Source organism: Cornus florida, unplaced genomic scaffold, assembly GCF_030987335.1.
Source record: "Cornus florida cultivar Cherokee Brave unplaced genomic scaffold, ASM3098733v1 CherokeeBrave_3.0.0_Hap2_Chr11, whole genome shotgun sequence".
Lineage (NCBI taxonomy): Eukaryota > Viridiplantae > Streptophyta > Magnoliopsida > Cornales > Cornaceae > Cornus > Cornus florida.
The window spans coordinates 72,275,308-72,298,803 of NW_026775581.1; the positions used below are offsets into that span (position 1 = coordinate 72,275,308).

Here is a 23,496-nt window from a genome sequence, read left to right on the forward strand (position 1 = left end):
ACCTGCAACTATCTGATTCCATCCCGTCCATATAAACCTTGTGCACCAAGGACCATTCAAGCCCATTGTAGTCCTTGAGTTCCCAAATGCTGAGGGAGGGAAAATTATATTGAATAAACCTGAGGCGTCCTTGTTGCTCTCCCAACCAATGTCCAAAGGCCTTGGGGTATCTGTCCTTGGGCTGTCTTAATTCTTATGGTACGAAAATGATTAGTGTTGTTGAATGGATCATAGGCGAAAATCTTACCACAATAAAGGTACAACAAATGGAGTATTCTGTTGCAAGCCACAACACGAGAAAGGTAGGAACACGGACTAAAGTTCTGTCCCCATGTCGAGATGATGTTTTCAGTCCATTTTCATGTGTCTGAAGAGAATATTTCCATTTTGAGATTGGTTGAGCGTGCACATTTGGAATGTAATGGTAGGATATGTTGTGGTTCGAACTTGTGGATTCGAACCACTCTGAAGCTACTTGTGCAGCTAGTACTATCAAAAGAATAAGATGATTTGCAAACAAATTCAATGAGAACCCTTTCTTGGCAAGTGGGTGGTGGAGAAAGCTCAGCCCAATGCATTGTGAGGGGGTTGCGGACATAGTAAACCCTCTGAAAAGTCAAGGTTGAAGATCATAATACTAAGCCATTGCTTGATGCTAAGTAACGAATTGGCCGGGTCTGCTTGTTGTTGATCTGATGATGGGTTCGAAGAGGGTAGGAATTTCATAGAAAACCCACGAGACTTGAAGATGGGTGTTTGGGATGTTAAATGGACAGCACATTGTGGATCATCGGACTGGAAGAAGAGGGCAAAAGGAGGCACCAAAGAAGAACAATTGTGGGAATAGGATAGTGTGGAGTGACGACTGGAGATGAGACTATTCCAACACTTTGAAACGCACTTGAGAGATGGATGAGTTTGAGAGGAATTCTTTGGAGAATTTGTACAAACAGTTCGTGGGATAGCCTATCAAAGTGGGATTTTGGGGTTACAGAGGAGGATGATGATGAAGATTCCAACGATTTGTCTTCTGGGAGGAGGAGATCCAAGCACAACCGTCGCGTGTAGGAAAATTATACTACTATTCACCTTTGTTTTTAGTCTGGAGAGTGAACCGACTCCTATTTATAATTCTATCATTTACATGCCATTTTTTATTCAAATTCTAGTTTTGTGCATATATTTTGATGAATCAACATTCATTTTCTGCCCATTTCCCAGGAAAAAAATAATAATAAAGCATTCATTTTCTAGTTTTAGTCTGTCCCTATTTTCCTTTTTCAATTGTACATTATCTGTCATTTGTAAATTTATTTTGACAGGTGAAAACAAAATTTTGAAAGTAAAATCGGTGCAAGTAGTTTAGACATGGTCACGTGACAATACGTCATTTTATTTTCTGTCAAATTCTGGAGATAAAAAAACATTCATTTTAAGTTTTAGCATGTACATGTATATTTCTTTTTTAGTTGCACGTTATTTGTCATTTGTAAAATTACTTTGACAGGTCAAAACAATATTTTGAAGTAAATAGGTGCAAGTAGCGTTGACACATACACATTTAACACATTAAATTTGAAAAAGAAAAAAAAGGATACAGATATAGTGTGAACACACACACACGAGCGCACATATATATGTAAGTATTGTTCTTCAACAGCTATGTGATGCCATCACATTGCAAAGGGAAATTGAAAATTTGAAATGGAAAAATGATTCTTGCCCTGAATAGTTGCAGTGAATTGTTAAAACTACTCTTTTAATTGGTCAATTATTAACAAATAAAGAAGTGGAACCCTTCATTTAGTTGTATTTAGTATAAATAACCAATTAAAAATTATTCGGTTAGGTAATTTATTGCAAGTCTTCAGTATGAGTATCACTACTCAATTGAAATTGCTATTAATCAAGATTATAAACTAACTGAAATGTTTGCTCATAGATGGAAGAGATGGATGGAAGAGATGGATGGACATATAAGTTGAGATGGTTTGAAGGCGTGGATTCGAACCACTCTGAAGCTACTGGCGCAATCAAAAGAATCAGATGGTTTGCAAACAAATCTGATGCTAACACTTCCCGGGAAAGTGGGCGGTGGAGGAAGCGCAACCCAATGCATTGTGAGGGGTTGCATACATAGTAAACCCTATGAAGAGTGGAGGCTGAATAGCATAATACTAAGCCATTGCTGTATGATAAGTAACGAACTGGTTCTGGTTGACGTTGATCTGAATCTGATGATGAAGCATTCCGAGATGGAAGGAAGTTAAGAGAGAACCCACGAGATTCAAAAATGGATGATTCGGATGTCAATTTAACAGAACGATCATGAGCTTGGTGCTGGTAGAAGAGGGCAAAAGGAGGCACCAAAGATGAACAATTTCGGACATAGCATCAAGCAAAGTGAGGAGTGGAGATCAAACCGTACCAGCGTTTTGAAACGCACTTGCAGAGATATGGGTTTTGGTTGATGCCCCATCCTTATCTTGGGTGAGCATGAATCACTTTCGTAGAGGAGACCACAAGGCAGCAAAGAGTCGAACAAAATAGAGGATTTCCTTCCATTCTTCACACAGTGAGATATAAAAGGTCGAACACTTCTTCTAAGTCTTAGAATCTTCCTCCAACTCCAAGAGCAATTGCTAGGAAGAAGAATATCCCAAAAGTTTCTATCTCTAACTAAGCGTCTCTTGGTCCACTCACTTCAAGTGATACTTTCTCCAACAATTTTTCCCAACTGGTAGGTCTAGGTAAAGGTTCCTATATAGATGTGAAGTACTATTAATATATCTGTAGCATTTTAATATGAAACAATGAAGAATATTGAGAAAACAGAATTGAACACTTAGACATATAGCTTAACAGTGATGAACTCTGAACTCTTACTTTTAGTCGCAGAGAGACAACATAGAACAATCCCAAGTTTAACACAGCAACGGCCAGACTTGCATAGAAAAATCCAACTTAATTTACAAGCACCATCAGAAAACCAGGTCATTTCCATGACTAATCTGATGCAGTTCTTTTTGGTTCTGACAACCGAACCCAATCAAATCAGTTGGATCGACCTATCAAAATTTCTTACAACCCAACCATGTGCTCCAACACCTCACAATAACGAAATCTTAGTGCAGTCATATATACTTCATCTATGCCATGTGTGGTAACGGATTATAATTATATGGAACAGATTGATAACTACTAGTTTTAGTACACAATTGAAGATAATTCATGTAAATGTTCCTAAACAAAGTGAAAGACAGTCAGCCACGCACATGCAATATTGGTTACGTAATCTTCCTTCATAAATGAAAAAGAAACTCCCAAAGCCAAGGTACAAATTAGAAAACAGGATCAACAAGTCAACAACACAGTGTACAATTCCCCAAATTCACAAGCAACGCAGAGAACTCCAATTCCTCCCTTCTAACATCGCTAAAGCATCCACAGTCACCCTTCCTGGGCACCCATAAATCATAGAACCCCACCAACTCCGTGACATAGATATCGTCGTATATACCAACATATTACAACACATTCACACCTTGGAGGATGGAACTCTGGGATTTTGGATCCAAGTGCAAGCCACATCGCCAATCTACAAGTAAAAAATTCTCCAGTGAACTCCATAATTACAACCCAAAAAACATTAAATCATAGCAATAAACTCTAAATACAATACAAATTATAACAGAAAAGCAACATTAACTATAATCTCACCTTTTCCCAGACTTGGCTTGTTCGGAAAAGCATCATTACAAATGAATCTCAGCAATGCTGTCTATCTTCAACTTGGTTCGGTTGGATGGACCCTGGAGGTATAGCAAAAAGATATGTGATTTAATCCTTTACGTGTTGCTGGTTTCCGTGGAAAGAATCAAAACAAGGTTTACTTTATTAGTTCTACCGTGAAAACAAATTTGATAGTGCCATTTTTAGGTTATTTAACCATTAGGAAATTCGAAGAATTCTCACTCAAAAAATTAGAAAACTGTCATTTTCTTTTTCTGAGCCATTATGATTCCCAGTCACTCCAGCAGTCAATTTTGTGAATTTTAATGGAAGCTCCTCAATCAATCCGAATCAATTACATATTAGAGATATTATTAGAGATTGTAATTGTAGTACTGCTTTTTAACCTCTTCAAACAGGTCCGACAACAAGATTCAACATAGCAAAGATGTTGCTACCTTTTTGGATCGTGGAAAACGGGATCAGGCTTTTCTGATTGTTGGGAAGAAAAACTTAATTAAGGAACGAATCGAATAGCAAAGAAGCTTAGGGGGCATGGAGATACAAAAGTTGGAACTAGGTTTGACAATTATCAAACTACATATACTAGAATTGCATCAATTCTTGGTCCAATAAAACTAAAAATAATTATGTTAATTATGCATAACCAGCTAATGTTTGATTTATGAATTTAAATTTTCCTATTTTTCTCTTTTATTTAAAGGAAAACTCCTACTTCGAAAGTAGACCAATGCTCAATGATACACTCATACTTAATAGACAAGACGATTAATCAAACTAATATAGCTAAATAGGGGGAAAGAACAATTCAAAACTTCCATTAGAGCACTGCAAAATTTTAATGTCTACAGCAATTAAAAAGATACCAGAGCTATTCTATAGAATTCTTATCTAATAAAACACAAAGATAAATAGAAATTCTGAAACACTGTAGATGAAATTATATTTCTCAAAGTCCTATTCACATCAACATTATTACAAATAAGCATACAAGAGCTATTCTATAGAATTCTTATCTAATAAAACACAAAGATAAATCAGTCGGAGCAGAAAAATCGCACAAGGTTAGTAGCCAAGAGCAGTATCTAGAACAATTTTGAGGAAGCAAATGCAAGAAATAAATTTCACGTCTCAAACTCTATTGAAAACACACACATATAGGTAATGTAATTTTAGAGGTCAGTAATTTTGAAAAGAGAACAGGATGAAAACAACAGCCACAGGGACAGCAAGGGCAGAAAAAATCAGTCCGCAGTGATGCTGAAGAAAATACCTTTAGACGAACTGCAACACCATCCTAAATTGCAAACAATTTCACACGTCTTCAAGTGATTGGAATTGTTGAATCTATAGGAACTGTTACCGGGGTTGCCCATTCGTTAAAAGGACTTCAAGTGATTGGAATTGTCACAAATTTTATCAGCTCCTGTACGTATTACAGCAATTTCATTTATCAGACAATAAGGCAGAGCCGCAGATGCGAAGGAACAGAACTGTGACATACCCAATGCTTCTATTACAACTTCTAACCAAAACAGACTCCAAGTTGCAATAATCTTATTTTAAAGCAACGAGATGAAATGATATTTAGATAGCTCCTTAACAAGAAACGCAACTCATTTCTTGTTCTGCAAAATCTGAAAAAAAAAAAAAAAAAAATTGCACAAATACATGATTTATTTTCTCGAATTCCTTTTGGCTACAGAATCAATAAAATTAAGCATTTTAAAAATAAAATAAAATTTAATTGATGCAAAAGAAAAGAGGAGGAAATTTGATGCCCGTGGTGATGATCATATTGGATGTATGCAAAATAAGAGGCATCAGACTTTAGAAAATGAAAAAAACATGAGCTTGATTTGCTTACCTCACCAAAACAAAAACGTACGGGGGAGCACGGCATCTAAATTGACGTAGGGGATGTTGGGCCAGTAGTCACCTTGGCATCGTTCTCTAAGATGTGGACAACGAACCAACTGAAGACTTAGAAGTGTGGAAGGCAGGCCTTCCTTTGGCAAGAATCGAAGCTTAGGGCAGTCAATGATGGCTAGATGTTGAAGAGTGGTGAGATTTTGGAGGGCCTTCAATGGTATGGATTCCAGATTCGGCAGATTCTCGATCCATAATGAGGTTAGAGTTGAAGGAAGCAGATCAGGAGGAGGAAAGGAGACCAGCTCTGGATATCCACCACCAATTTCGAATTGTCGAAGAGAGGTGAGTCTTTGCAGATCCCACTCCGACAAGGGCTTCTCTAATTTCCCATTATCACCAATAGTAAGTTTGATTAGGTTGGGGGGCAAATTCCAATTCCCTTGATGAAAGGACGTCATAATACATGGACTCCAGTGTATTGTGAGCTCACTAAGGGTTTGACTATTCTGATCAAAAAATGGCAACCGCCTCAGATTTGAACAATTTCTGATTGTAAGCCATCTGAGGTTGTTGGGGGTAGAGCCTCCTCTTTCCGGGAAGTACATGGACTCCAGACTTTCACAAATGCAGATTTGAAGGGATTCGAGGCTTTGAAGAATCTGGTTGGTCATAGCCAAGGATTGGAGATTCACGCAACTCCGGATATAAAGTAATCTGAGGTTGGGTAAGCCTCTTTCTGGGAAGGACAAAGATTCCACCGCATCGCAATCCCATATATACAATTCACGGAGACTAGCGAAATTATTATTATTTACGCACCCCTCAACCCCAGGTAGTAGTAACGTTCCAACCTTTGGCCACTTGGAGATGATTAAGCATCCAAGTGATGACATATTAATAACATTTATGTTGTTAAAGTCCTCTACCTTCTCCTTCTCCTTCTCCTTCTCCTTCTGCTGTAGCATCATCGTCGCCTCTGAAACCTTCCGAAAATACTCCAAATTCATGCCATCATCGATCTTAAGATACTTAAGGGCGGTGGGTAACCCAACGGTGGGCCAGGACGTCAATGATGAACATTCTCTAATTTTCAAGCGTTCAAGTCCGCACATGCCATCGGGCAGAGACGTCAATGATGAACATTCTCTAATTTCCAAGCGTTCAAGTCCGCACATGCCATCGGGCAGAGACGTCAATGATGAACATTCTTTAATTTTCAAGCGTTCAAGTCCGCACATGCCATCGGGCAGAGACGTCAATGATGAACATTCTCTAATTTCCAAGCGTTCAAGTCCGCACATGCCATCGGGCAGAGACGTCAATGATGAACATTCTCTAATTTCCAAGCGTTCAAGTCCGCACATGCCATCGGGCAGAGACGTCAATGATGAACATTGTTCAATTTCCAAGCTTTCAAGTCCGCACATGCCATCTGGCAGAGAGGTCAATGCCTCGCATTTCTGTATTGTAAGAGATTTGAGCGTGGGCGAGACACCTGTCTTTGCAAAGCACACAAGTTGGTTGCATCTTATGACGTCAAGACTCTGAAGCCCTACCAACGACCGCACCAATGCTTCCTCAAACTGATATAGCCCTATGATATTCTTAACTTCCAACTTACTTAGTGAGATCACATCAACTATACTTTTTAGCACCGCCCCATGACACTCTTCCAAATATAATTTTTCAAGAGAGGGAAGCCTCAAAAGTGGAACCCTAATCAATTTAGGACAATCAATTATTCTGAACACGCGGAGGCAAGGCAATTGACTTGTAGCTTCTTCAACACCAATAGAACATGACCATTCGTCCCACGCCGGCATGTCTTCAAATATCAAACTTTCCAATGACAGAAAGGGATGTCCCAGACAAAAATCATCCCTGTAAAACTCAACTCCCAATTTTTGTACTCCATGCATGCCTCGGATGTGTAGCTCTTTGAGCTTGGGTAGTTGCCCCAGTGCTGGTAAGGATCTGCATTTTCTGCAGCCTCCAAGAGTCAGCTTCACTATTTCAGAGAATGATGGATCACCTATCCAAGTTGGAAATTTTGTGCCCCCGTAGAACTCAATAGTGAGCCTTTTCAAGTTTTTGTGTGGTTTTAGCTTGACAAGCACATCCAATTCAAGCTTTTCTTTTCGAAGATCGTTGAACTCGCTACTCCATGCCACCTCTAATTCTTCAATGTCTTGCCCAGCCCATAAATTCGCCTCATTTTCATCTCGAACATCTGTTACATTTTGCAACTCTTGAATAGAAATACTTCCTCGTAAAAGCCTCACATTCATCAACTCTTTTAGTCCTGGCATATTCTGTTTGCCCACAATGAACTTTGACAGTGTTTGCAAATTCGTCAGTCTACCGATCTCTGGGGACATCTCTCGCAATTGCACAGTATCAGCGATGTCAAGATGGCGCAAATTAATTAAATTTCTAATGTTTGGGGGCAACATTGAAAGTTTTTTGCAACCACGCAGCAACAGTGTTTCTAAATTGTAGAGATTACTCACCGATTCAGGCAACTGTTTGATTGAAGTGTGAGATAAATTAAGATACCTCAGATGTTTCAAATCACCAATTGAGTCCGGTAGCTCAGTTATGTAATAACAAGACAAAGAAAGCACCCTTAAACATCGTAACTTTGGCAATAAATCAAACACAACCTTGTTTGCCAAGTAATAATTATCCCAAGCATGTGCCTGAATTGGTAATGCTAACAGAGTTCGCAAATGCTGAACTTCACATAGAGGCCTGAACTTGTGGAGGACTTCAAATTTTTGACGAATATATGACAAATGTCGAGCTCGTTTAGGAATTTTAAATTTCTTATCACCCTCAAACTTATCCAGCCTAAAGAATATATTCCCGGCAACATGTAGAGCTAGATCATTAAGAAGGTCATGCATCACAAACGGTGATTTACTTGCACTTGACTGTTGAAAAAGCGACCTTGATAGCAAATCATCAAAATATTGTTTGCCAAAATCTTCCATCTGATTCTTTTCTGTTGAACGCGGCAAAAGACCTGCCCCCATCCACAACAAAACTAGCTCGTCTTTGTCAAACTCGTAGTCCTTTGGAAATATCGCGCAGTAAGCAAAGCATCGCTTCAAATGAGATGGGAGATGGTGATAGCTCAATTTAAGAGCTGGAAGAATACCACTCTGTTCAGGTAAATCCCATATTCTGCTATTCAATATATTCTCCCACTCACTCTGGAGTTCCTTAGTGCGCAAGAGGCCAGCAAGTGTTAGGACTGCCAAAGGCAACCCTTTACATTTACTCACTATTTCCTCGCCAATTCCTTTCAGATTTGGATGTGCATCAAAGTTTTGTTTCTCAAGTGCATGATGAGTAAATAAGGATAGACATTCATCTTTGGACAGCAATTTTAGACTATAACTTGGAGACAAACTCATGGTTGATACAACGGTTCCAAGGCGAGTTGTGACAATAATTTTGCTCCCAGGTGCCCCAGCCATAAAGGGAGCACGTAGGACGTTCCAATCTTCATAGTTCTCGTTCCAAACATCATCCAAAACAAGAAGATATCTTTTGTTGGACAACTTCTCCATTAGTTTTTGTTGAAGCATATTCAGAGTCTCCAACTTAGGAGTTTCTGAAGTGACTGCCTCAAGAATGGCCTTTGTCACTCTAACAACATCATAGTCATCAGAAACGCAGACCCACGCCTTGAGATGAAAATGACCCTCTAGACTTTCATCATTGTAGACCAGCTTAGCGAGAGTTGTCTTGCCAATACCTCCCATGCCCACAATGGGAATGACAGATACTTTGTTAACACCGTCTTCATCCCTCAACAACAATTCAAGTATAGCTTCTTTGTCATTTTCTCTGCCATAAACGTGAGATTTGTCTACGGAAGAAAACGTTTCCGGTCTTTTTGGTAGTGTGTTGGACATCATATTGCGATCAAGAACTGTTCCAACATTCCTTATCAAATCCAGTCTCCTTTTTCGGGTTTCGATACCTTCTAATCGGTGAGTGAGTTGCTCTACCTTGGACATCATAGTGCTATCAAGCTTAACAGCACTAGGAGGTGGAGTAAAGCAAGTGCAACAAGTTGGGATGAGCTTTCGTACCTTACTAGTACTAGTACTAGTACTGCTGCTAGCTTGAGATTCTGGCTTGATCTGCTCCAGTCGCAAAGCTTCGGTATCTAACTCGTCCAGCAGATCATCCAAATGGTAAACGAAGTCGGTGAGATCCTCCATCCACGGCTTGACTCCTTCGTGTGTCATTTGCTTGTTCTCTGCGTCAGCCAGAACATCACGAATATCTGGCAGCATTTCCTGCAACTTCTTCAACTGACCATCGATTTCCCCTCGACGGGCATAGTTTGACTCCGCCAGAGAGAACAACCTGTCAACCAGCACCTGAATGATCGGCACGGTAACGATTCCCACAGCCTCCATGGATAACAAGTAGCAATAAGCAAAGGAAGAAAGAGACGGGGGTGAGTTTGTGAAAGATTGATCGAGCAATACAACAATATGATAGATCAAAATGGGTTTTGCTGCAGCTAATCAGATTCAGACCAAGCTAGTGCAAGACAAAGAGGGTTGACGAAAAGGGTAGAGTCGTTCAAGATTGTCCGCTAATGTGGAAATAATTCATACCACTTTGTATAGTTGATAGAAAATAAGTGATGGACAACAAATGTGGAATCTTTATTCTCCATCACTCATTTTATTAGGATGCCATTTAGCAATATCTTCGGTGTCACGATAACTTAAACTATTATTATTATTATTATTATTATTATTATTATTTTGAAGGGTAAATGATAATGGTTAATTAGTGCCGAGTCTCGAAATCGTGCGTTCTAAGAGTCAACATAAGACACTTTAAGGTAAACTTACTCTATTATGATGTACATGAAAAAAGTTGTTGCTTTGATTGTTTAATAAAATACAGAGTCGGATTTAAAGGGCTTGCAATTGTATTACCTCCCCCATTCTCAATTGAATTAGAGTTCTTATCTCTCAACAAAATTTGAGGTTGTAAAATGGCATATGATATTTTCCAACTGCTATGTAAAATTTATTAATTTATTAATATTTTATTTTTTAAAAAATTATCTAAGAGACTAATTTTATTAATCGGTTATAATTTTATTTAAATGAATTGTTCATTAAAAAGTAACTATGATTCTTGTAATGTTCTTATTTTTTATTCTATCAAAAGTAAACTTTTGCGGACTCATAACTTCAAAATTAAAATGTAAAAAAAAAAAAAAAAAAAAAAAATCAAATTCAGATTAAGTGCAAGACAAAGAGGGTTGACGAAAATGGTAGAGTCGTTCAAGATTGGCTGCCAATGTGGAAATAATTCATACCACTTGTATTGTTGATAGAAAATGAGTGATGGACAACAAATGTGAAATCTTTATTCTCCATCCATTTTCTTAGGATGCCATTTCAGCAATATCTTGGGTGTCATGGTAACTTAAACTATTTATTTATTTATTTTATTATTATTATTTTTTTTAAGGATAAATGTTAGAAGGTTAGTTGGTGCCGAGTCTCAAACTATGTACTCCAGAATCGACATGAGGCATCTTAGGGTAAACTTACTCTGTCGTGATGAACACGAAGAAAGTTGTTGCTTCGACAGTTTAATAAACTTACTCTGTCCTTTTTTAATTTAAATATATATAGTTACAAAATTTGAAATTTTTTAAAAAGATAAAAGATAATGATGGAAATATAAAGAAAAGATGCTTTAATTTTTTTAAAAAAGATAACTAATTTGGGACATATAAAAAAAAAAAAAAAAAAAAAAAGACTACTATTAAGGGACAGAGGAAGTACTAAAAGTTTTTGTGTTTGATATATTTGGTCCCCCAAACTTACATGAGAGTCTCATGATGAGACATTATTAGTAATAGACCCTTCCAAAACCCACATGCTTTGGGCCATTCAAAAACCCATTAGATATTCGTAAAGGCCCAATATATAGTAGTAACTAGTAATGCACAGAAACACGGTGGCTTTTTATTTATTTTTCCAACTTGCAAGTCATACTTAAATTGGATATATAAGATTTATGATATTGGGTTAAATCATTTCTCCAATTTGTACATGCTATGTAAAATAAAATTTGATTAATTGAATCAAAGAATTGAATTTGAAGTTGGAGGAAATTTAGTTTAAATTATAAACTGAATTTAATTTCAATTCCAATTTCAAATCGTCAATTTAGTACTTCCAAACACAACATAAATGTATTTTTGAATACATAAAATGATTTTGCTTTATAATTAATTTTGTCTTAGATCTTCTAACACAATAAAAAATATATGGTAGAATTTCTATTGTGAAGATAAAAAATATTATATATTTAAATTTTATATTCATAATTTTATGATATTTGTATTAGTTTGGGCGCCTCCCAAATTTAACTGAGTGGTTTTTAGTTCCATATGTTTGTTGATCTGAATAGTTTTATTTTGTCCTCTTTTGGGCATCCAAATTTAAGTGAGTGGATAACAATGAGTAAAAAGTGAATACCCATACAATTCAACAGTCGATGATTGATTAAGAGTGGATACATGTCTTAAACTGCCCAAACAAAACACTATTTCCATAATTTTTAGGAAGCACAACTCATGAGTGCTCTCACATTGATTTCAACTATGCTCTCATTTTTTTTTTTTTTTTTTACTAAACACTTGCTACGAAGCTTTCCTGGTGACTTTTCGGAGTGGTTTTAATATAAGTGAAGGACGATTCATGTAAATATTCTTAAACAAAGTGAAAGACAGCCAACCAGGCACACCCTAATATTGGTTACATAATCTTCCTCCATAAATGAAAAAGAAACTTCCAAAACTAAGGTACAAATTAGACAGCAACACAGAGTACAACTTCCCAAATTCACAACTCCATAATTCCTCCCTTCAAACACCGCTAAAGCATCCACAGTCGCCTTTCCTGGGCACCCATACCTAATAGACAAGACGATTAATCAAACTAATATACCTAAATAGGGAGGAAGAACAATTCAAAACTTCCATTAGAGCACTGCAAAATTTTAATGTCTACAGCAATTAATAAGATACAAGAGCTATTCTATAGAATTCTTATCTAATAAAACACAAAGATAAATAAAAAAGTAAATATAAAAAAATGTCTTCTGAAATACTGTAGATGAAATTATATTTCTCAAAGTCCTATTCACATCAACATTGTTACAAATAAGCATACAAGAGCTATTCTATAGAATTCTTATCTAATAAAACACAAAGATAAATCAGTCGGAGCAGAAAAATCGCACAAGGTTAGTAGCCAAGAGCAGTATCTAGAACAATTTTGAGGAAACAAATGCAAGAAATAAATTTCAAGTCTCAAACTCTATTGAAAACACACACATATAGGTAATGTAATTTTAGAGGTCAGTAATTATGGAAAGAGAACAGGATGAAAACAACAGCCACAGGAACAGCAAGGACAGAAAAAATCAGTCTGCAGTGATGCTGAAGAAAATACCTTTAGACGAACCGCTATACGTCTTCAGCTGATTGGAATTGTTGAATCTATAGGAACTATTACCCGGGTTGCCCATTCGTTAAAAAGACTTCAATACCTGATTGTCACAAATTTTATCAGCTCCTGTATGTATTACAGCAATTTCATTTATCAGACAATAAGGCAGAGCCGCAAATGCAAAGGAACATATGAATAGTGAACTGTGACATAGGCAATGCTCCCATAAGAATTTCCAACTACAACAGACTCCAAGCTGCAAAAATATATAGTTGATTAACAAGAAGCGCAATTCATTTCTTGTGATTCATACTTTTTCTCCTCCAAAAGTTCATTTGAGTACAAACACACTCAATGCAGAGGCGGACACAGGAATGTTGATTTTGGCGTGGGGGTGAAGATAATAGTATGATTTTTTATATTTTAGACAGCAGTATATATTTCTTAAAGTAAAGTGCTAGTATTAAGATTATTTAAAGAAAAAAAAAGTATAAAATCAACATGTGAGAAGATATAAATTAAGATTATTTATAGAAAAAAAGTATTTCATTACGTGACCTTACAGAACAACAAAAAAACTTCCCTGTTCCCTAAACATTATATGATTCAACACTGACCAATCAAGGAGATGTTTAATTGTTTGGTTAATCAAGTGATCATTAGACCACTACAGATTTTTAATCTATGTAGCAACATTGAATTGTTGTCCACATTTAGGGAACAAAAATAAATAAAAAACACATTGAACTGTCCTGGTGAAATACATGATTTATTTTCTCTAATTCCTTTTGGCTACAGAATCAATAAAATTAAGAATTTTGTAAAAATAAAATAAAATTTAATTGATGCACAAGAAATGAGGAGGAAATTTGATGCATGTGGTGATGAGCATATTGGATGTATGAAAAATAAGAGGCATCAGACTTTAGAAAATGAAAAAAACAAATTAGGACTTGATATCGTTCTCTAAGATCAGTAATTTTGGAGGTCAGTAATTTTGACGTAGGGGATGTGGGCAATGTAATTTTAGAGGTCAGTAATTTTGGAAAGAGAACAGGATGAAAACAACAGCCACAGGGACAGCAAGGGCAGAAAAAATCAGTCTGCAGTGATGCTGAAGAAAATACCTTTAGACGAACCGCTATATGTCTTCAACTGATTGGAATTGTTGAATCTATAGGAACTGTTACCGGGGTTGCCCATTCGTTAAAAGGACTTCAATACCGTGAAATGACAGTCTGATTGTCACAAATTTTATCAGTTCCTGTACGTATTACAGCAATTTCATTTATCAGACAATAAGGCAGAGCCGCAGATGCAAAGGAACAGAACTGTGACATACCCAATGCTTCTATTACAACTTCTAACCAAAACAGACTCCAAGTTGCAATAATCTTATTTTAAAGCAACGAGATGCAATAATCCTATTTCCAAGTTGCAATAAAACACGAATATGGTATGAATAAGTTTAAAAAATAATTATATATAATATATTATATAAAAATTTTAAAAATTCTTTTCTTTTTTTTCTTTTTTTCTTTTTTTTTTTTCATTTTTAAACAGCAGTATATATTTCTTAAAGGTAAAGTGCTAGTGTTAAGATTATTTACAGGAAAAAGTATAAAATCAACGTGTGAGAAGATATAAATTAAGATTATTTACGGAAAAAGTACTCCTTTCATTACACGACGTTACAGACGTTACAGAATAACAAAAAGCTTCCCTATTCCATAACATTACATGATTCAACACTGACCAATCAAGGAGATGTTTAATTGTTTGATTAATCAAGTGATCATTAGACCACTACAGATTTTTAATCTATGTAGCAACATTGAACTGTCGTCCATATTTAGGGAACAAAATTAAAATAAAAAAATAAAAAATAAATTAAAAAAAAAAAAAAAAAAAAACAACAACAACAACAACAACAAGAAGGTACTGTTTTGGTGAAATACATTATTTATTTTCTCGAATTCCTTTTGGCTGCGTAATCAATAAAATTAAGCATTTTAAAAAAATAAAATAAAATTTAATTGATGCAAAAGAAAAGAGGAGGAAATTTGATGCACGTGGTGATGATCATATTGGATGTATGCAAAATAAGAGGCATCAGACTTTAGAAAATGAAAAAAACATGAGCTCGATTTGCTTACCTCACTAAAACAATAACATATTGGGGAACTCGGCATCTAAATTGACGTAGGGGATGTTGGGCCAGTAGTCACCTTGGCATCGTTCTCTAAGATTTGGACAACCAACCAACTGAAGACTTAGAAGTGTGGAAGGCAGGCCTTCCTTTGGTAAGGATCGAAGCTTAGGGCAGTGAGAGATGATTAGATGTTGAAGAGTGGTGAGATTTTGGAGGGCCTTCAATGGTATGGATTCCAGATTCGGCAGCTTCTCGATCCTTAATAAGGTTAGAGTTGAAGGAAGCAGATCACGAGGAGGAAAGGAGACCAGCTCTGGATATCCCCCATCAATTTCGAATCGTCGAAGAGAGGTGAGTCTTTGCAGATCCCACTCCGACAAGGGCTTCTCTAATTTCCCACCATCACGAATAGTAAGTTTGATTAGGTTGGGGGGCAAATTCCAATTCCCTTGATGAAAGGACGTCATAATACATGGACAATCATATATTGTGAGCTCACTTAGGGTTTGACTATTCTGATCAAAAAATGGCAACCGCCTCAGATTTGAACAATATATGATTGTAAGCCATCTGAGGTTGTTGGGGGTAGAGCCTCCTCTTTCCGGGAAGTACATGGACTCCAGACTTTCACAACTGTAGATTTCAAGGGATTCGAGGCTTTGAAGAATCTGGTTGGTCATAGCCAAGGATTGGAGATTCACGCAATTGTAGATTGTAAGCCATCTGAGGTTGGGTAAGCCTCTTTCTGGGAAGGACAACGACTCCAAGACATCGCAATCCAATATATGCCATTCACGGAGACTAGCGAAATTATTATTATTTACGCACCCCTCAACCCCAGGTAGTAGTAACATTTCAACCTTTGGCGACTTCGAGATGCTTAAGCATCCAAGTGATGACATATTAATAACATTGATGTTGTTAAAGTCATCTTCCTTCTCCTTCTGCTGTAGCATCATCGTCGGCTCTGAAACCTTCCGAAAATACTCCAAATTCATGCAATCACTAATTGTAAGAACCTTAAGGGCTGTGGGTAACCCAACGGTGGGCCAGGACGTCAATGATGAACATCTATTAATTTCCAAGTGTTTAAGTCCGCACATGCCATCGGGCAGAGACGTCAATGATGAACATTCATCAATTACCAAGCTTTCAAGTCCGCACATGCCATCTGGCAGAGAGGTCAATGCCTCGCATTTCCATATTGTAAGAGATTTGAGCGTGGGCGAGACACCTGTCTTTGCAAAGAACACAAGTTGGTTGCATCCTATGATGACAAGACTCTGAAGCCCTACCAACGACCGCACCAATGCTTCCTCAAACTGATATAGCCCTATGATATTCTTAACTTCCAACTTACTTAGTGAGATCACATCAACTATACTTTTTAGGACCGCCCCATGACACTCTTCCAAATATAATGTTTCAAGAGAGGGAAGCCTCAAAAGTGGAACCGTAATCAATTTAGGACAATCACGTATTGTGAACACGCGGAGGCAGGGGAATTGACTTGTAGCTTCTTCAACACCAGTAGAACATGACCATTCTTTCCACGCCGGCATGTCCTCAAATATCAAACTTTCCAATGACGGGAAGGGATGTCCCAGACAAAAATCATCCCTGTAGAACTCAACTCCCAAATTTTGTACTCCATGCATGCCTCGGATGTGTAGCTCTTTGAGCTTGGGTAGTTGCCCCAGTGCCGGTAAGGATATGCATTTTTTACAGCCTCCAAGAGTCAGTTTCACTATTTCAGAGAATGATGGATCACCTATCCAACTTGGAAATTTTGTGCCCCCGTAGAACTCAATAGTGAGCCTTTTCAAGTGTTTGTGTGGTTTTAGCTTCGCAAGCACATCCAATTCAAGCTTTTCTTTTCGAAGATCGTTGAACTCGCGACTCCATGCCAACTCTAATTCTTCAATGTCTTGCCCAGCCCATAAATTCGTCTCATTTTCATCTCGAACATTTTGCAACTCTTGAATAGAAATACTTCCCCGTAAAAGCCTCACATTCATCAACTCTTTTAGTCCTGGCATATTCTGTTTGCCCACAATGAACTTTGACAGTGTTTGCAAATTCGTCAGTCTACCGATCTCTAGGGACATCTCTTGCAATTGCACAGTACCAGCAATGTCAAGATGGCGCAAATTAATTAAATTTCCAATGTTTGGGGGCAACATTGAAAGTTTTTTGCAACCACGCAGCAACAGTGTTTCTAAATTGTAGAGATTACTCACCGATTCACGTAACTGTTTGATTGAAGTCCGAGATAAATTAAGATACCTCAGATGTTTCAAATCACCAATCGAGTCCGGTAGCTCAGTTATGAAATAACCAGACAAAGACAGCACTCTTAAACATCGTAACTTTGGCAATAAATCAAACAATATCTTGTTTGCTAAGTAATAATTGTGAGCAAAATGTGTCTGAATTGGTAATGCTAACAGAGTTCGCAAATGCTGAACTTCACCAAGAGGCCTGAACTTTTGGAGTTGTTCAAATTTTTGACGAATATATGACAAATGCCGAGCTCGGTTAGGAATTTTAAATTGCTCATCACCCTCAAACTTATCCAGCCTAAAGAATATATTTCTGGCAACATGTAGAGCTAGATCATTAAGAAGGTCATGCATCACAAACAGTGACTTACTACCACTTGATTGTTGAAAAAGCGACCTTGATAACAAATCATCAAAATATTGTTTGCCAAAATCTTCCATCTGATTCTTTTCTGTTGAACGCGGCAAAAGACCTGCCCCCATCCACAACAAAACTAGCTCCTCTATGTGAAACTCATAATCTTTTGGAAATATTGCACAGTAAGCAAAGCATTGCTTCAAATGAGATGGGAGATGATGATAGCTCAATTTAAGAGCTGGAAGAATACCACTTCTTTGTTCAGGTAAATCCCATATTCTGCTATTCAATATATTCTCCCACTCACTCTGGAGTTTCTTAGTGCGCAAGAGGCCAGCAAGTGTTAGGACTGTCAAAGGCAACCCTTTACATTTACTCACTATTTCCTCGCCAATTCCTTTCAGATTTGGATGTGCATCAAAGTTTTGTTTCTCGAGTGCATGATGAGTAAATAAGGATAGACATTCATCTTTGGACAGCAATTTTAGAGGATAACTTGGAGACAGACTCATGGTTGATGCAACGTTTTCAAGCCGAGTTGTGACGATAATTTTGCTCCCAGGTGCCCCAAACATAAAAGGACGTCGTAGGAGCTCCCAGTCTGCATACTTCTCGTTCCAAATATCATCCAAAACAAGAAGAAATCTTTTGCCTGACAAGCTCTCCTTCAGTTTCACCTGAAGCATATCTAAAGCCTGTAACTCATGAGACTTTGAAGTCACCACCTCAAGGATTGTCTTCGTCACTCTAACAGCATCGTAATCATCAGAAACACAGACCCATGCCTTGAGATCAAAATAACCCTTTAGTCGATCATCATCATATACCAGCCGAGCCAGAGTTGTCTTACCGATCCCTCCCATACCCACAATAGGAATGACAGACACTTTGTTATCATCACTAGTTTCAGCCTTCAACAACTCGTCAAGAATAGCATTTTTATCTTCTTCTCTACCATAGACATCAGATTTGACTACCAAAGAAGTGGTTTCCCGTCTTCCTGGCACTGTGTTGGATCTATTCCCTCCAACATCTACATTCAAATTCAGGGTATTCTTGCGAGCTTCAATATCTTTTAATCTGTCGTTGATTTCTTTTACTTTGGACATCATATTGTAATCAAGCTTAACAGCAGCACTAGGAGTAGTGAAACGTGTGAAACAAGTAGAGATGAGTTTTTGCATCTTACTAGGAGGAGTGGTGCTACTGCTAGCTTCAGATTCTGCCTCGATTCGCAAAGATTCAGTAGCGAAATCGTCGAGCAAATCATCCAAATCGTAAACCAAGTCCGTGAGATCGTCCATCCACGATTTGACACTTTCATCTGTCATCTGCTTCTCCTCTGCGGCGGCGAGAACAGCACGAATCTCAGGCAACATTTTCTGCAACTTCTTCAACTCAAGATTGAGATCGATTTCCTCTGGACGGGAATAGTTTGGCACCACCAGAGACACCAAAATGTCTCGCAGCTTCTCAAAGATAGGCCCCAGAAACACCCCCGCAGCAACCTCCGTGGCAACCTCCATCGATCTGGTTCGTAGAGCAATAAGCAAAGGAATAAGAAAGAGATGGGGGTGAGTTTGTGAAAGATTGAGCAATACACAATATGATAGATCAAAATGGGTTTTGCTGCAAGTAATCAAATTCAGACCAACAAGTGCAAGACAAAGAGGGTTGACGAAAAGGGTAGAGTCGTTCGAGATTGTCGGCCAATGTGGAAATAATTCACACCACTTGTATAGTTGATAGAAAATGAGTGATGGACAACAAATATGAATAGTCAACTTTAAATGTCCTGCTATTGTATTATCTCCCCATTCTCAATGGAATAATAAATAAGTGTGTGTTTCTTGTTAAAATAAATAAATAAATAAAATGTGTGAGTCGTGCTATGTTATTTTAGTGATGTATAATATATATATATATTTATCAAGTGGTCCAAAAATTCAATTTTATGTAAAAATACTCATTTATGCCTAAAGAAATGTTAATCTAAATGAATTGTTCATTAAGAAGTAACTTGTGAGATGAATCTTGTAATGTTATTATTTTATATCAAAACTAAACTTTCGCAAAGTCATAACTTTAAAATTAAAATGAAAAAAAAATAATAACAATAAATCAAACAAACAAACAAAATTTAATATTAAGTCAATTGTTGCAATTTGCAAGGGAGAGAAAAAAGAGACTTTGTTTCATTCATTTACTATCATCTAATTATGTAACACGGTTGCATCAAACATCGGAGAGTTAATAGCAAAATATTAGTTGTTAATTTGTCTGTTCCTCTCCACTACCCATCCCTTATTAATTTAATTTTTTTGTATTTTCTATTTCACTTGTAATTTACGAACAATTGGAATATTGATACACCTAAGTTCCAACCAAGATCATATATTACCACCCGTGTAAGAAATGATGTCACTTTTTGGGAACCGTAATGTAAGTCGGGTTTCCAAAAAGCGACATTCTTTTAGGATAAAAGTAGTAATAGATAATCATAAAAATTACTATTACACATTTATATATATATATATATATATTTTTTGGTTAATTTACACATTTATACGTTAATAACAAGTAATATATATTTGTGAAATTTAATGCATAAAAAATAAAATTTTAATTTCTTCTAATAGTTAAAAAAAACAAACACACATCTAATTAAACTCTGGTGTATGTAAAAACCATTAATTTGGGTCTCCACTACAAAGTCGAGGAGTCCACTTTAAAACTTTGTCCTTTTAACATATTTTGAGTTGTCAAGATAAAATTGAAGCTTTCTATATTCTTTATGGTTAAAAACATAGAATTATTACTTTCACCATCTGGTTCGAATGAGTTCATTGATTGGTTGTGTCCATGCAGATACAGTGTACATATTGTGTCAATGTGCATATTATTTTTGGAAATAAGAGAGGACCAACAAATAAATAACCTTAAAATATAAACAGTTTATTTTAAGTAGAATAATAAAATAACTATTTGAAGTAAGAAAGTCAAATAATGCGGACTAATATCATAAGACATCAGCCTCTCTATTCACATCAAATTAGTTGTATGTCCAATGCATTTGACGAAGATTTATTACTATGGGATCTATTGATTCCAACTTCTTAAAACGTTTGTAGCTCTATTTTTACTATGCAAAAAATAAATACAGAGAGAGAACACGGCAAGGAACCCCTCAGCTCGAATATATAATTTTAACTTTGTGTAATTTTAGACATTTCCAAGGCACCAAAGACTGAAAACTAGGCGTGCTCACTACTGCTGCCTTGTAGAGATCAAATTTTGATCTAACATTTACATTAAAGCTATGTTTGGAGTATCTAGTCGGAGGCTTGGATTTAAAATTGAAAAAACTTGAGTTAACATTTGAACTAAATTTATTCCAATTCTGGTACTCCCAAACACGACATAATAACATTTACACTGTGTTGGATCTATTCCCTCCAACATCTACATTCAAATTCAGGGTATTCTTGCGAGCTTCAATATCTTTTAATCTGTCGTTGATTTCTTTTACTTTGGACATCATATTGTAATCAAGCTTAACAGCAGCACTAGGAGTAGTGAAACGTGTGAAACAAGTAGAGATAGTTTTTGCATCTTACTAGGAGGAGTGGTGCTACTGCTAGCTTCAGATTCTGCCTCGATTCGCAAAGATTCAGTAGCGAAATCGTCGAGCAAATCATCCAAATCGTAAACCAAGTCCGTGAGATCGTCCATCCACGATTTGACACTTTCATCTGTCATCTGCTTCTCCTCTGCGGCGGCGAGAACAGCACGAATCTCAGGCAACATTTTCTGCAACTTCTTCAACTCAAGATTGAGATCGATTTCCTCTGGACGGGAATAGTTTGGCACCACCAGAGACACCAAAATGTCTCGCAGCTTCTCAAAGATAGGCCCCAGAAACACCCCCGCAGCAACCTCCGTGGCAACCTCCATCGATCTGGTTCGTAGAGCAATAAGCAAAGGAATAAGAAAGAGATGGGGGTGAGTTTGTGAAAGATTGAGCAATACACAATATGATAGATCAAAATGGGTTTTGCTGCAAGTAATCAAATTCAGACCAACAAGTGCAAGACAAAGAGGGTTGACGAAAAGGGTAGAGTCGTTCGAGATTGTCGGCCAATGTGGAAATAATTCACACCACTTGTATAGTTGATAGAAAATGAGTGATGGACAACAAATATGAATAGTCAACTTTAAATGTCCTGCTATTGTATTATCTCCCCATTCTCAATGGAATAATAAATAAGTGTGTGTTTCTTGTTAAAATAAATAAATAAATAAAATGTGTGAGTCGTGCTATGTTATTTTAGTGATGTATAATATATATATATATTTATCAAGTGGTCCAAAAATTCAATTTTATGTAAAAATACTCATTTATGCCTAAAGAAATGTTAATCTAAATGAATTGTTCATTAAGAAGTAACTTGTGAGATGAATCTTGTAATGTTATTATTTTATATCAAAACTAAACTTTCGCAAAGTCATAACTTTAAAATTAAAATGAAAAAAAAATAATAACAATAAATCAAACAAACAAACAAAATTTAATATTAAGTCAATTGTTGCAATTTGCAAGGGAGAGAAAAAAGAGACTTTGTTTCATTCATTTACTATCATCTAATTATGTAACACGGTTGCATCAAACATCGGAGAGTTAATAGCAAAATATTAGTTGTTAATTTGTCTGTTCCTCTCCACTACCCATCCCTTATTAATTTAATTTTTTTGTATTTTCTATTTCACTTGTAATTTACGAACAATTGGAATATTGATACACCTAAGTTCCAACCAAGATCATATATTACCACCCGTGTAAGAAATGATGTCACTTTTTGGGAACCGTAATGTAAGTCGGGTTTCCAAAAAGCGACATTCTTTTAGGATAAAAGTAGTAATAGATAATCATAAAAATTACTATTACACATTTATATATATATATATATATTTTTTGGTTAATTTACACATTTATACGTTAATAACAAGTAATATATATTTGTGAAATTTAATGCATAAAAAATAAAATTTTAATTTCTTCTAATAGTTAAAAAAAACAAACACACATCTAATTAAACTCTGGTGTATGTAAAAACCATTAATTTGGGTCTCCACTACAAAGTCGAGGAGTCCACTTTAAAACTTTGTCCTTTTAACATATTTTGAGTTGTCAAGATAAAATTGAAGCTTTCTATATTCTTTATGGTTAAAAACATAGAATTATTACTTTCACCATCTGGTTCGAATGAGTTCATTGATTGGTTGTGTCCATGCAGATACAGTGTACATATTGTGTCAATGTGCATATTATTTTTGGAAATAAGAGAGGACCAACAAATAAATAACCTTAAAATATAAACAGTTTATTTTAAGTAGAATAATAAAATAACTATTTGAAGTAAGAAAGTCAAATAATGCGGACTAATATCATAAGACATCAGCCTCTCTATTCACATCAAATTAGTTGTATGTCCAATGCATTTGACGAAGATTTATTACTATGGGATCTATTGATTCCAACTTCTTAAAACGTTTGTAGCTCTATTTTTACTA

At 36.4% G+C, this 23,496-nt stretch overlaps 2 protein-coding genes across 7 annotated transcripts; both read right to left on the reverse strand.

Annotated features, from left to right (window-relative positions):
- Nucleotides 1-3,287: 3,287 nt before the first annotated feature.
- Nucleotides 3,288-21,607, reverse strand: LOC132285553 (putative disease resistance RPP13-like protein 1). 6 transcript variants are annotated; one of them, XM_059787743.1, is made up of 5 exons: nucleotides 21,543-21,607; nucleotides 15,290-19,455; nucleotides 5,027-5,179; nucleotides 3,721-3,812; nucleotides 3,288-3,598 (listed from the first exon to the last, which is right to left on the reverse strand). In XM_059787743.1, the coding sequence occupies exon 2, from the start codon at nucleotides 19,449-19,451 to the stop codon at nucleotides 15,294-15,296; it is 4,158 nt and encodes a 1,385-aa protein (XP_059643726.1). In that variant the 5' UTR covers nucleotides 19,452-19,455; nucleotides 21,543-21,607; the 3' UTR covers nucleotides 3,288-3,598; nucleotides 3,721-3,812; nucleotides 5,027-5,179; nucleotides 15,290-15,293. The 6 variants fall into 6 exon arrangements, with proteins under 6 accessions (XP_059643726.1, XP_059643728.1, XP_059643729.1 ...); XM_059787745.1 differs by lacking the exons at nucleotides 5,027-5,179; nucleotides 21,543-21,607 and adding exons at nucleotides 13,137-13,233; nucleotides 14,261-14,397 and having other exon boundaries at nucleotides 15,290-19,710; XM_059787746.1 differs by lacking the exons at nucleotides 3,288-3,598; nucleotides 3,721-3,812; nucleotides 5,027-5,179; nucleotides 21,543-21,607 and adding exons at nucleotides 12,332-12,581; nucleotides 13,137-13,233; nucleotides 14,261-14,397 and having other exon boundaries at nucleotides 15,290-19,710.
- On the reverse strand, nucleotides 4,664-9,722 carry LOC132285555 (putative disease resistance RPP13-like protein 1). Its single transcript, XM_059787749.1, has 2 exons — nucleotides 7,908-9,722; nucleotides 4,664-4,769 (listed from the first exon to the last, which is right to left on the reverse strand). Exons 1-2 carry the CDS (start codon nucleotides 9,654-9,656, stop codon nucleotides 4,755-4,757), a joined length of 1,764 nt encoding a protein of 587 aa, XP_059643732.1. The 5' UTR covers nucleotides 9,657-9,722; the 3' UTR covers nucleotides 4,664-4,754.
- Nucleotides 21,608-23,496: the final 1,889 nt, after the last annotated feature.